The sequence below is a fragment of the Chlorocebus sabaeus genome, chromosome 16 (assembly GCF_047675955.1).
Source record: "Chlorocebus sabaeus isolate Y175 chromosome 16, mChlSab1.0.hap1, whole genome shotgun sequence".
NCBI classification, from domain to species: Eukaryota; Metazoa; Chordata; class Mammalia; order Primates; family Cercopithecidae; genus Chlorocebus; species Chlorocebus sabaeus.
In genome coordinates, this window is record NC_132919.1 from 7,462,808 (window position 1) to 7,474,593 (window position 11,786).

At 49.2% G+C, this 11,786-nt stretch overlaps 1 protein-coding gene across 1 annotated transcript; it reads right to left on the reverse strand.

Annotated features, from left to right (window-relative positions):
* Positions 1 to 9,979: 9,979 nt before the first annotated feature.
* Positions 9,980 to 11,630, reverse strand: SAT2 (spermidine/spermine N1-acetyltransferase family member 2). The gene is made up of 6 exons (XM_037987861.2): positions 11,338 to 11,630; positions 11,112 to 11,163; positions 10,892 to 10,975; positions 10,692 to 10,793; positions 10,502 to 10,542; positions 9,980 to 10,360 (listed from the first exon to the last, which is right to left on the reverse strand). Exons 1-6 carry the CDS (start codon positions 11,401 to 11,403, stop codon positions 10,193 to 10,195), a joined length of 513 nt encoding a protein of 170 aa, XP_037843789.1. The 5' UTR covers positions 11,404 to 11,630; the 3' UTR covers positions 9,980 to 10,192.
* Between the last annotated feature and the right edge of the window lie 156 nt (positions 11,631 to 11,786).

Below are 11,786 nucleotides of genomic sequence, written 5' to 3' on the forward strand. Positions count from 1 at the left end.
CAGGAGTTCGAGACCAGCGTGACCAACATGGTGAACCACCCCACCCCCGCATCTAATAAAACACAAAAATTAGTCAGGCGTGGTAGCACGCGCCTGTAATCCCAGATACTCGGGAGGCTGAGGCAGGAGAATCACTTGAACCTGGGAGGTAGAAGTTACAGAGAGCCGAGATCGCGCCATTGCACTCCAGCCTGGGCGACAGAGCAAGACTCCGTCTCAAAAAAAAAAAAAGGAAGAAAAAAACAAAAGAAAGTTTTAAGAATAGTAGAATAGTTTCGGCCGGAGGCGCTGTGGCTCACTCCTGTAATCCCAGCACTTTAGGAGGCCCAGGCAGGTGGATCACTTGAGCCCCCAAGTTCGAGACCAGCCTCAACAGGGCGAAACCCCGTTTCTACTAAAACTACAAAAATTAGGCCGGGCGCGGTGGCTCACGCCTGTAATCCCAGCGCTTTGGGAGGCCGAGATCACTGGCGGGCGGATCACGAGGTCAGGAGATGGAGACCATTCTGGCCAACATGGTGAAACCCCCTCTCTACTAAAATACAAAAAATTAGCTGTGATAGTTCCAGCTACTCGGGAGGAGTCCCAGCTACTCGGGAGGATGAGGCGAGGAGAATCACTTGAACCTAGGAAGGTGGAGGTTGCAGTGAACGGATATCACGCCACTGCACTCCAGCCTGGGCAATGAGTGAAACTTAAAAAATAATAATAATGGCAGGGTGCGATGGCTCACGCCTGTAATCCCAGCACTTTGGGAGGCCGACTTGGGCGGATCACGAGGTCAGGAGATCGAGAGCATCCTGGCTAACACGGTGAAACTCCATCTAAACTAAAAATACAAAAAAAAAAAAAAAAAAAAAAAATAGCCAGGCGTGGTGGCGTACGCCTGTAGTCCCAGCTACTCTGGAGGCTGAGGCAGGAGAATGGCGTGAACCCAGGAGGCGGAGGTTGCGTGAGTGGAGATCGCGCCACTGCACTCCAGCCTGGGCGACAGAGCGAGACTCCATCTCAACAACAACAACGACAAATAGTAATAATAATAATAATAGTGCCCGGGCGCGGTGGCTCACACCTGTAATCCCACCACTTTGGGAGGCCGAGGCGGGTAGATCACCTAAGATTGGGAGTTTGAGACCAGGCTGACCAACATGGAGAAACCCCGTCTCTTCTAAAAATACAAAAATTAGCTGGGCATGATGGCCCATGCCTGTAAACCCAGCTACTCGGAGGCTGAGGCAGGAGAATTGCTTGAACCCGGGAGGCAGAAGTTGCAGTGAGCCGAGATTGTGCCATTGCACTCCAGTCTGGGCAACAAGAGTGACATTCTGTCTCAAAAATAATAATAATAATAATAATAAATAATAAATAATTCCGGGGAAATTCAAAATAGGAAAAATTGTAATGAAATAATGGTAATAGCAGGAAAAATTCACATTCTGGGAGTTGTCCTATGTTCCATTCACTTCTTGGATTAGAGTAAATGGTAATGCCAATCATGAAGGACATAACATAGGAGATAAAGGTTTAGAAAATAAGGTGATGAATTATACTAAGTTTTTTTTTTTTTGCCCTTTGAACTTAGCCACCACATCTGGCTAATTTTTAAATTTTTGTATTTAATGGTGGGGACAAACAGACCTGGAAATCTCTTACTTCATAGTGTGATGGCAGAGGAAAGACACTGGAAAAATTATTAATATTTATAATAATTATTAATATTGCAACCATGGCCAGGCACAGGGCTCATACCTGTAATCCCAGCAGTTTGGGAGGCTGAGGCTGGTGGATCACCTGAGGTCACCTAAGGTCAGGAGTTCAAGACCAGTCTGTTGAAATTCCATCTCTACTAAAAATACAAAAATTAGCCGGGAATGGTGGCATGCGCTTGTAGTCCCAGCTACTCAGGAGACTGAGGCAGGAGAATCACTTGAACTCAGGAGGCAGAGGTTGCAGTGGGCCAAGATTGCGCCACTGCACTCCAGTTTGGGTGACAGAGCAAGACTCCATCTGAAAAAATAAAAATTAAAAATAAAAATAAAGGTGATAGAAGAAAGGAAAATAAAATATAAGAAAATTAAAGGATTAGTCCATGGGATACAACATCTGAACAACCAGAATTCCAGAAAGTGATAACAGATATAATTATCTGGGAAGATAAAATCATCTCAAATCAATAGTAATAATTATGCAAGAAAATTTCCCAAGGCCAGGTGCAGTGGCTCACGCCTGTAATCCTGGCACTTTGGGAGGCTGAAGCAGGCAGATCACTTGAGCTCAGGTGTTCAGGAGTGGCCTGGGCAACATGGTGAAACCCTGTCTCTACCACAACTACAAAAATTAGCCGGGTGTGGTGGCTCACGCCTGTAATCCCAGCACTTTGGGATGGTGAGGTGGGTGGATCACCTGAGGTCAGGAGATTGAGACCAGCCTGGTCTCAAAAATACAAAAATCAGCCACAGATGGTAGTGTGTGCCTATAATCCCAACTACTCAGGAGGCTGAGGGAGGAGAATCTCTTGAACCCGGGAGGCAGAGGTTGCAGTGAGCCGAGATCACACCACTGCACTATATACAGCCTGGGTGACAGGCAAGACTCTGTCTCAAAAAAAAAAAAAAATTATTTCCAACCTCGTTTCCTATACGTAGCCACACTCTCAATTTTTTTTGTTGTTGAGACAGAGTCTTGCTCTGTCACTCAGACTGGAGTGTAGTGGTATGATCTCAGCTCACTGCAACCTCTGCCTCCCGGGTTCCAGCAATTCTCCTGCCTCAGCCTCTTGAGTAGCTGGGATTTTAGGCACCCACCGCCACAGCTGGCTTGGTTTTTTTGTTGTTGTTGTATTTTTAGTAGACACGCAGTTTCACCATGTTGGCCAGGCTGGTCTCGAACTCCTCACCTCAGGTGAGTCGCTCACCTCAGCCGCCCAAAGCGTTGGGATTATAGGCATGAGCCACTGCGCCCGGCCCCCACTGTCAATTAAGTGCAGGAGTAGAACAGACATTTTCAGACTTTTAAAGTCCCAACAAATTTACCTCCCGGTACCCTTTCTCAAAAAGCTCCATCAAAATAAGAGTAAACCTAGAAAGAGGAAACGCAGGTTCCAGGCAACAGAACGTCAACACAAGAGAGAGGCAAAGGGGATCCCCAGGATGAAGGTGAAGGGAGATCCCAACAGCGCAGCCTCAAGATTGCCTCTCTGGACTGGAGCAGGTCGAAGGGCTTTTTGAGAAATTCTTCAAAATGAAGTAGATTGAAATTCCTAAGTGTTTGTATATCTTTATGAGAGATTAATTAAGGGATAATTTGGGAATAAATTAGAGTACACAGGAAACTAAGCAAACAGAGAGGACAAGGCAGTTACAAATTCCAGGGAAAACAAAAATGGTACAAGAAAGAAAAAGAATTGTAACTATCCACATGGATCATACGTGTATTCATATAATAATCATAATAATGAGGCTGGGCATGGTGACTCACGCCTGTAATCCCAGCACTTTGGGAGGCCAAGGTGGGTGGATCACCTGAGGTCAGGAGTTCAAGACCGGCCTGAACAGCATGGTGAAACCCCGTCTCTACTAAAAATACAAAAATTAGCCAGGCATGGTGGTGGGTGCCTATAGTCCCAGCTACTCGGGAGGCTGAGGCAGGAGAATTGCTTGAACCTGAGAGGCAGAGGTTGCAGTGAGCTGAGATCATGCCACTGCACTCCAGCCTGGGGAACAAGAATGAAACTTTGTCTCAAAAAAAAAAAAAAAAAAAGTAAACACTAAACACAGGAGGATGGGAAGTGGAGATGGGGTGACAGGTCCATTGGAAAAAAAGGGCTTCTCTGTTTTTTTTTAACCTCAATGATCCTTGTTCTGAAGGGCTAGCTTCTCATCTTCCACAGTGCAAAGCCAATAGCTAATGCCTAAACAAAAAACCCTGGAGTGCAGTGGTGCAAACATGCCTCACTTCAGCCTCGACCTCAAGAAGTGAGGCCAAGAGCAGTGGCACATGCCTGTAATCTCAGCCGTTTGGGAGGTCATGGCAAGAGCATCAGTTAAGACCAGGAGTTCATGGTTACAGTGAGCTAGGATCGTGCCACTGTACTCCAGTCCAGGCAACAGAAAAAGACCCTGTCTCTAAAAAAATAAAGACCCCTTATCCTTCTCAAAAAAAAAAAAAAAAAAAAAATTGAAAAAACTGAAAAAGAAAAAGAGACATCAAGAAGTAGTAATACTGGCCAGGTGTGGTGGCTCATACCTGTAATCCTCCCTTTTTGGGAGGCCAAAGTGGGAGGATCGCTTGAGCTCTGGAGTCCAATATTAGCCTGGGCAAAATAGTGAGACCTAGCCTCCAATAAAAAATGTGTTTTTTTGTTTGTTTGTTTGTTTTGCTTTTTTTTTTTTTTTTTTGAGACAGAGTCTCACTCTGTTGCCTAGGCTAGAGTGCAGTGGCACGATGTTGGCTCACTGCAACCCCCGCCTCCCAGGTTCAAGAGATCCTCCTGCCTAAGCCTCCCAAGTAGCTGGGATTACAGGCATTCACCACCACATCCGGCTAATTTTTCTGTTTTCAGTAGAGACAGGTGGGGTTTCACCATGTTAGCCAGGTTAGTCTCAACCTCGTGACCTCAAGTCATCCACCCGCCTCAGCCTTCCAAAGTGCTGGGATTACAGGTGTGAGCTACAGTGACCAGCTTAATAATTTTTTTTTGGTTTTTTTGGAGACAGAGTTTCGCTCTTGTTGCCCAGGCTGGAGTGCAATGGTGCGATCGGCTCACTGCAACCTCTGCCTCCCAGGTACAAATGATTCTCCTGCCTCAGTCTCCCAAGTAGCTCGGATTACAGGCATGAGCCACCACGCCCGGTTAATTTTTTAATATTTAGTAGAGACAGGGTTTCACCATGGTAGTAAGGCTGGTCACGAACTCCTGACCTCAGGTGATCCACCTGCCTCGGCCTCCCAGAGTGCTAGAATTACAGGCATATGCCACCATGCCCAGTCAAAAATTTGTTTTTCTTTCTTTTTCTTTTCTTTTTTTTTTTTTTTTTTTGAGACAGAGTCTCGCTCTGTCGCCCAGGCTGGAGTGCAGTGGCGCAATCTCGGCTCACTGCAAGCTCCGCCTCCCGGGTTCACGCCATTCTCCTACCTCAGCCTCCCGAGTAGCTGGGACTACAGGCGCCCGCCACTGCACCCGGCTAATTTTTTTCTAATTTTTTAGTAGAGACGGGGTTTCACCATGGTCTCGATCTCCTGACCTTGTGATCCGCCCGCCTCGGCCTCCCAAAGTGCTGGGATTACAGGCGTGAGCCACCGCGCCCGGCCTTTTTTTTTTTTTTTGAGACAGAGTCTTGCTCTGTCGCCCAGGCTGGAGTGCAGTGGCATGATCTCTGCTCACTGCAAGCTCCACCTCCCGGGTTCACACCATTCTCCTGCCTCAGCCTCCCGAGTAGCTGGGACTAAAGGAGCCCGCCACAACGACTGCCTAATTTTTTGTATTTTTAGTGGAGAGGGGGATTCACCGTGTTAGCCAGGATGTTCTCAATCTCCTGACCTCATGATCCGCCCACCTCGGCCTCCCAAAATGCTGGGATTACAGGCGTGAGCCACCATGCCCGGCCAAAAATTTGTTTTTCATTAGCCAGGCTTGATAGCACCCGCCTGTAATCCCAGATACTTGAGAGGCTGAGGTGGGAGAATCACTTGAGCCCAGGAGGTCAAGGCTGCAGTGAGCTATGATGACACCACTGCACTTGGCTTGGGCAACAGAGCAAGACCCAGTCACAAACAAAACAAAACAAACAAACAAACAAACAAAACACAACATTTGCAATAGCCAGTTAGCTCAGGTGGTTAGAGCCAGGTGCTAACACCAAGGTTGTGGATTTCATCCCCATGTGGGCAAATGTATTATCACTTATGTGGCTGGAGGATGACTTGAGGCCAGGATTTCGAGACCAGCTTGGCCAATGTGGAGAAACCCCATCTCTACTAAAAACACAAAAATTATGGGCCTGGCATGGTGGCTTACACCTGTAATCCCAGCACTTTGGGAGGCTGAGGCGGGCAGATCATCCGAGGTCAGGAGTTTGAGACCAGCCTGGCCAACATGGTGAAAACCCATCTCTACTAAAAATATATATAAAAATTAGGAGGTCACGTGCCTGTAATCCCAGCTACTCAAGAGGCTAAGGCAGGAGAATCACTTGAACCTGGGAGGCAGAGGTTGCAGTGAGCCAAGATCATGCCATTACACTCCAGCCTGGGCAACAAGAGTGAAACTCTGTCTCAAAAAAATAAATAAATTAGCCGGGCGTGGTAGCACATGCCTGTTATCCCAGCTACTTGGGAGGCTGAGGCAGGAGAATCACTTGAACCTAGGAGGCAGAGGCTGCAGTTAGCCCAGATCTCACCACTGCACTCCCGCCTGGGAGATAAAGTAGACTCTGTCTCAAAAAAACAAAACGAAACAAAACAAAACTCAGTTTAGAGTGGTTGCCTTGGAAGAGTGAGGAAATTTTTTTTTTTTTTTTTTTTTTTTTTTTTTTTTGAGATGCAGTCCTGCTCTGTCGCCCAGGCTGGAGTGCAGTGGCCCGATCTCGACTCACCGCAAGCTCCGCCTCCCGGGTTCACGCCATTCTCCTGCCTCAGCCTCCCGAGTAGCTGGGACTACAGGCGCCCACCACCACGCCCAGCTAATTTTTTTGTATTTTTAGTAGAGACAGAGTTTCACCGTGTTAGCCAGGATGGTCTCAATCTCCTGACCTCATGATCCGCCTGCCTCGGCATCCCAAAGTGCTGGGGTTACAGGTGTGATGGAGTGCAAAGATATTCTATGAATATTAGTAAGATCTGGGACCAAGGTGAAGATAATAACATTAAAAACATAAACTCTGAAAACCAAAGACAAAACGAAGATGGGAACAAGATAAATTTTGGAAGTATTGGCTGAGCACTGTGGCTTATGCCTGTAATCCCAGCACTTTGGGAGGCCGAGGCAGGCAGATTGAAGTTGGAGACCAGCCTGACCAACATGGAGAAACCTTATCTCTATTAAAAATAAAAAATTAGCCGGGTGTGGTGGCGTGTGTCTGTAATCCCAGCTACTCAGGAGGCTAAGGCAGGAGAATTGCTTGGACCCAGGAGGCGAAGGTTGTGGTGAGTGAGATGGTGCCATTGTACTCCAGCCTGGGCAAGAAGAGCGAAACACCATCTCAAACAAACAAAAAAAATGTTGGGAGTGTTAAGTTTCCTAGTTTATACTCTTTTATCTTCTGCATTAGTGATTAAAGTTTGCTTTTTGAGGCAGGGCTTTGCTCTGTCACCCAGGCTGGAGTGCATTGGCAGCTTCTCAGTTCACTGTAGCCTCAACCTCCTGAGCTCAAGCCATCCTCCCATCTCAGTCCCCCAGTAGCTGGAACTACCAGCATTTGCCACCACGCTCAGCTAATGTTTTTGTATTTTTTGCAGAGACAGGGTTTTGCCCTGTTGCGCAGGTTAGTCTTGAACTATTGGACTCTATTAATCTACCCACCTTGGCTTTCCAAAATGCTAGGATTACAGGCGTGAGCCACTGTACCCAACCTATTATTGTTTTTGTTTTGAGACAGGATCTCACTCTGTCACCCAGGCTGGAGTGCAGTGGTGCAAACATGACTCACTTCAGCCTCGACCTCTAAGGTTCAGGTGATCCTCCCACCTCAGCCTCCTGAGTAGTTGGGACTACAGGCATTTGCGACTGACCTGGGCAAATTTTATTTATTTAGTTTTTGTTTCCTTTGGGTTTTGTTTGTTTGTTTGTTTGTTTGTTTTAGACAGAGTCTTGCTCTGTCACCCAGAGTGCAGTAGTGCAATCTCGGCTCACTGCAACCTCTACCTCCTAGGTTCAAGTGAGTCTCCTGTCTCAGCCTCCAGAGTAGCTGGGATTACAGGCATGCACCACCAAGCCCAGCTAGTTTTTGTATTTTTAGTAGAAACAGGGTTTCACCATGTTGGCCAGGCTGGTCTCAAACTCCTGACCTCCGGTAATCCACCCACCTTGGCCTCCCAAAGTGCTAGGATTACAGGCGTGAGCCACTGTGCCCAGCCATTTTCTGTTTTTTGAGAGAGTCTCCATCTGTCACCCAGGCTGGAGTGTGGTGGCACAAACTCAGCTCACTGCAACCTCTGCCACCCGGGTTGAAGCGATTCTCATGCCTCAACCTCCCAAGTAGTTGGAATTACATGGATGCTACCACTCCCAGCTAATTTTTGTATTTTTAGTAGAGATGGGGTTTCTACATGTTGGCCAGGCTGATCTCGAACTCCTGACCTCAAGTAATCTGCCCGCCTCCCGAAGTGCTGGGATTATAAGGATAAGCCACTGCACCCGGCCTAATTTTGTAGAGATGTAGTCTTGCCCATGTTACCTAGGCTGGTCTTGAACTCCTGGCTCAAGTGATCCTCCACCCTCAACCTCTCAAACTATTGAGATTTTTTTTTTTTTTTTTTTTTTTGAGATGGAGTCTTGCTCTGTCACCCAGGCTGGAGTGCAGTGGCCGGATCTCAGCTCACTGCAAGCTCCGCCTCCTGGGTTTACACCATTCTCCTGCCTCAGCCTCCCGAGTAGCTGGGACTACAGGCGCCCTCCACCTAGCCCAGCTAGTTTTTTGTATTTTTTAGTAGAGACGGGGTTTCACCATGTTAGCCAGGATGGTCTCGATCTCCTGACCTCGTGATCCGCCCGTCCCGGCCTCCCAAAGTGCTGGGATTACAGGCTTGAGCCACCGCGCCCGGCCTTTTTTTTTTTTTTTTTTTTTTGAGACTGGGTATTGCTCTGTCACTCAGGCTGGAGTGCAGTGGTGTGGTCTTGGCTCACTGCAACCTCTATTTCCTGGGATCAAGCGATTCTCGTGCCTCAGCCTCCCCAGTAGCTGGGCCTAGAGTACCACGCCATTGTGTGTTGGCTTTTTCTGTATTTTTCGTAGAGACGAGATTTTGCTATGTTGGCCAGACTGCTCTTGAACTCCTGGGCTCAAGCAATTTACCAGCCTCCCAAAATCCAAAATGCTGGGATTACAGGCATGAGCTTTTTTTTTTTTTTTTTTTGAGATGGAGTTTTGCTCTTGTTTCCCAGGCTGGAGTGCGGTAGCATGATCTTGACTCACTGCAACCTCCATCTCCCAGGTTCAAGCGATTCTCCTGCCTCAGCCTCCCGAGTAGCTGGGATTATGGGCGCCTGCCACCATGCCTGGCTAATTCTGTATTTTTAGTAGAGATGGGGTTTTGCCATCTTGGTGAGGCTGCTCTTGAACTCCTGACCTCAGATGATCCGCCCGCCTCAGCCTCCCAGAGTGCTGGGATCACAGGCATGAGCCACTGAGCCCGGCCAGGCGTGAGCTTTTGTAGGGCACACCAGATTGAAAATAAAGACTGTTGGGCTGGGCACGGTGGCTCCCGCCTGTAATCTCAGCACTTTGGGAGGCCGAGGTGGGCTGATAAAAATACAAAAATACAAAAATTAACATGTGGTAGCAGGTGCCTATAATCCTAGCTACTCAGGAGGCTGAGGCAGGAGAATCGCTTGAAACCGGGAAGCAGATGTTGCAGTGAGCCAAGATCCAACCATTGCACTCCAGCTTGGGGACAAAAAATTAAAAAAATTAAAAAAAGACTTTGGACTGGGCGCAGTGGCTCACACCAGTAATACAAGCACTTTGCGAGGTTGAGGCGGCCATATCAGAAGATCAGGAGTTACATACAGACCAGCCTGGCCAGCATGGTGAAACACCGTCTGTACTAAAAATACAAAAATTAGCCAGGCATGGTGGTGTGCACTGGTAGTACCAGCTAATTCTTCTGAGGCAGAAGAATTGCTTGAACCCACGAGGCAGAGGTTGCAGTGAGCTGAGTTCATGCCACTGCACTCCAGCCTGGGGGACAGAGACTCTGTAAAAAAAAAAAAACAAAAAAAGAAAGAAAGAAAATAAAAAAGAAGAAAAGACCCAACGCCACATCAGGTCATGCAATTCTTATTTATTTTTCACCCTCAACAAGGAAGAAAGGTCTCTCCCTCAATTCTGCTCTTCCAGTACTTGAGGATAGGCACCCCCAACCCTCCTTCCTCCAGGGAGGCCTCAGCGTCAGTGTTTGTGGAAATAGTTTCTGAAGAGTGCTTGAGCTGGTGGGGAAGGAGAAACTCAAGAGAGAGATCCCCCTAGGGATGGTGTCACTTTCCTGCCAACTTTCTCATCACCTCTCCTTCAAAGCGGAAGAAGTGCCAGCCCTCAGCTTCCGTCAGATCGCGGGCTCCTAGGGCCTTGTACAAGTCCATGGCCCTCTGGTTCCAGTCCAGGACAGCCAGGCGGAATTGGGAGCAGCCCTTATCCAAGGCCACCTGCGGGAGAAGACATCACTAACTTTTCTGGGGTCAAAAAAGGAAAAGGTTTTCTCACTCCCTCATTCAACCCGGGTCCCCCCCCTCCATATACCCTTGCTTCTTTAGGTCCTCCCTTGTCACCCCCACCCCTCTCCTCACCTCAGCCACCTTTTTGATTATTTTGGAACCAATCCCTTGACCTGTCATGCAGAGAAAGAGGCAAAAAATATCTATTGTTTGAGCTGAAGGGAATCAGAAAAGGACACAGGCTGGGATCTGGGGACCGGGGATGATGGTGGGGTGTGTGGGGTGCTTCGTTCCCACTCCCGCCTCAGCTTCTGCCCAGTACCCCGATATTCCGGCATCACATAAATATCCTCCAGATAAATGGTGCGTCCCTTCCATGTACTGTAGATGAAGTAGTATATTCCATAGCCCACCACGCAGGGCCCTGAGAGAGAGAAAAGAGGAGTACGGCTTCTGGGAGCCTGTGGGGAGACCTCTGAGGCCGGCTGGAGAGGTGGACTTCTAAGGCCCAGCTGCTCTTACCCAGTAGCTCCCCGGACGCTGGAAGAATCTCCGCTACCAAACAGTGATAGAAAGGATTCTCTCCAAAGCCATCTGCTCTCAGGGCTGCCGAGATTGGAGTTGTGACAAAGAGATAGAGAATGAGGACCTGGGTCTATGCCCAGCCTGGAGCTGTCGCCTGGGGAACCCATCCCTCATTTCCTCCCCAGCCTCCGCCAGAACCTGGGCGCTGAGTCCCCACCTTCTTCACTGATCTTCACCTGATCCGAGAGGTTTTCGAACTCGGCTAGTTCCTAAGGCGTGGGTACGGAGGCTAGATTTGGGCAGAAGGGCCCCGCTGCTCCCCGAGCAGGGTCCCAAGGCGAGCCCCTCCCCCCGCCCCCGCCTCCTGCGCCCCCGCTCTGGCCGCGTCACTCTGACCCCCTGGTTTCCGGCCCTCTCCCCTCTCCCCTCTCTCCTCTCTTCACCCGAATCAGCCTCAGGATATCTCCACAGTCTCCCTCCTTGGCCTCTCGGATCCGCACGGAAGCCATCCGGATCCCCACTGTCTGGGACCAAAGTCTCACAGCCCCGCAAACGGCAACAAGACCCTTTAAAGGGCCTACAAGCTTGGATCCTGAAGAGCCTGGGAGAGCGGGGTGGCGGGAGTGGCCCGGACGGCGGGGTAGCAGCGGCCTGCGAAGTGGGGCTGGGATTCCGGCGCCGTCAGGGCGGAGAGAGTGGGCCAGCTAGGAGGTCCTCACTGCGGGGCAAAGCCCCACCCCCTCGAATTCTGTCGCAGCAGGGGGCACAACCGTCAGCCAATCAGCTTGGAGAACAGGCGCAGCCCCGCCCCCCCAAGTCCCACCCCCGACAGCTGGATCTTGTGACTGGGCCCCTGGGTAGAGGTCAAGGTTGGAGTGCGGCGGCTTCCTTG

What these genes read in the sequence shown, in the direction of transcription:
- SAT2 (XM_037987861.2), bottom strand. Translation starts at nt 11,403, where the DNA reads ATGGCTTCCGTGCGGATCCGAGAGGCCAAGGAGGGAGACTGTGGAGAT. An exon ending in GGTGAAGATCAGTGAAGAAG is followed by an intron (nt 10,976 to 11,111) that starts GTGGGGACTCAG and finishes CAATCTCGGCAG; the next exon opens with CCCTGAGAGCAGATGGCTTT. An exon ending in TGTGATGCCGGAATATCGGG is followed by an intron (nt 10,543 to 10,691) that starts GTACTGGGCAGA and finishes TCTGCATGACAG; the next exon opens with GTCAAGGGATTGGTTCCAAA.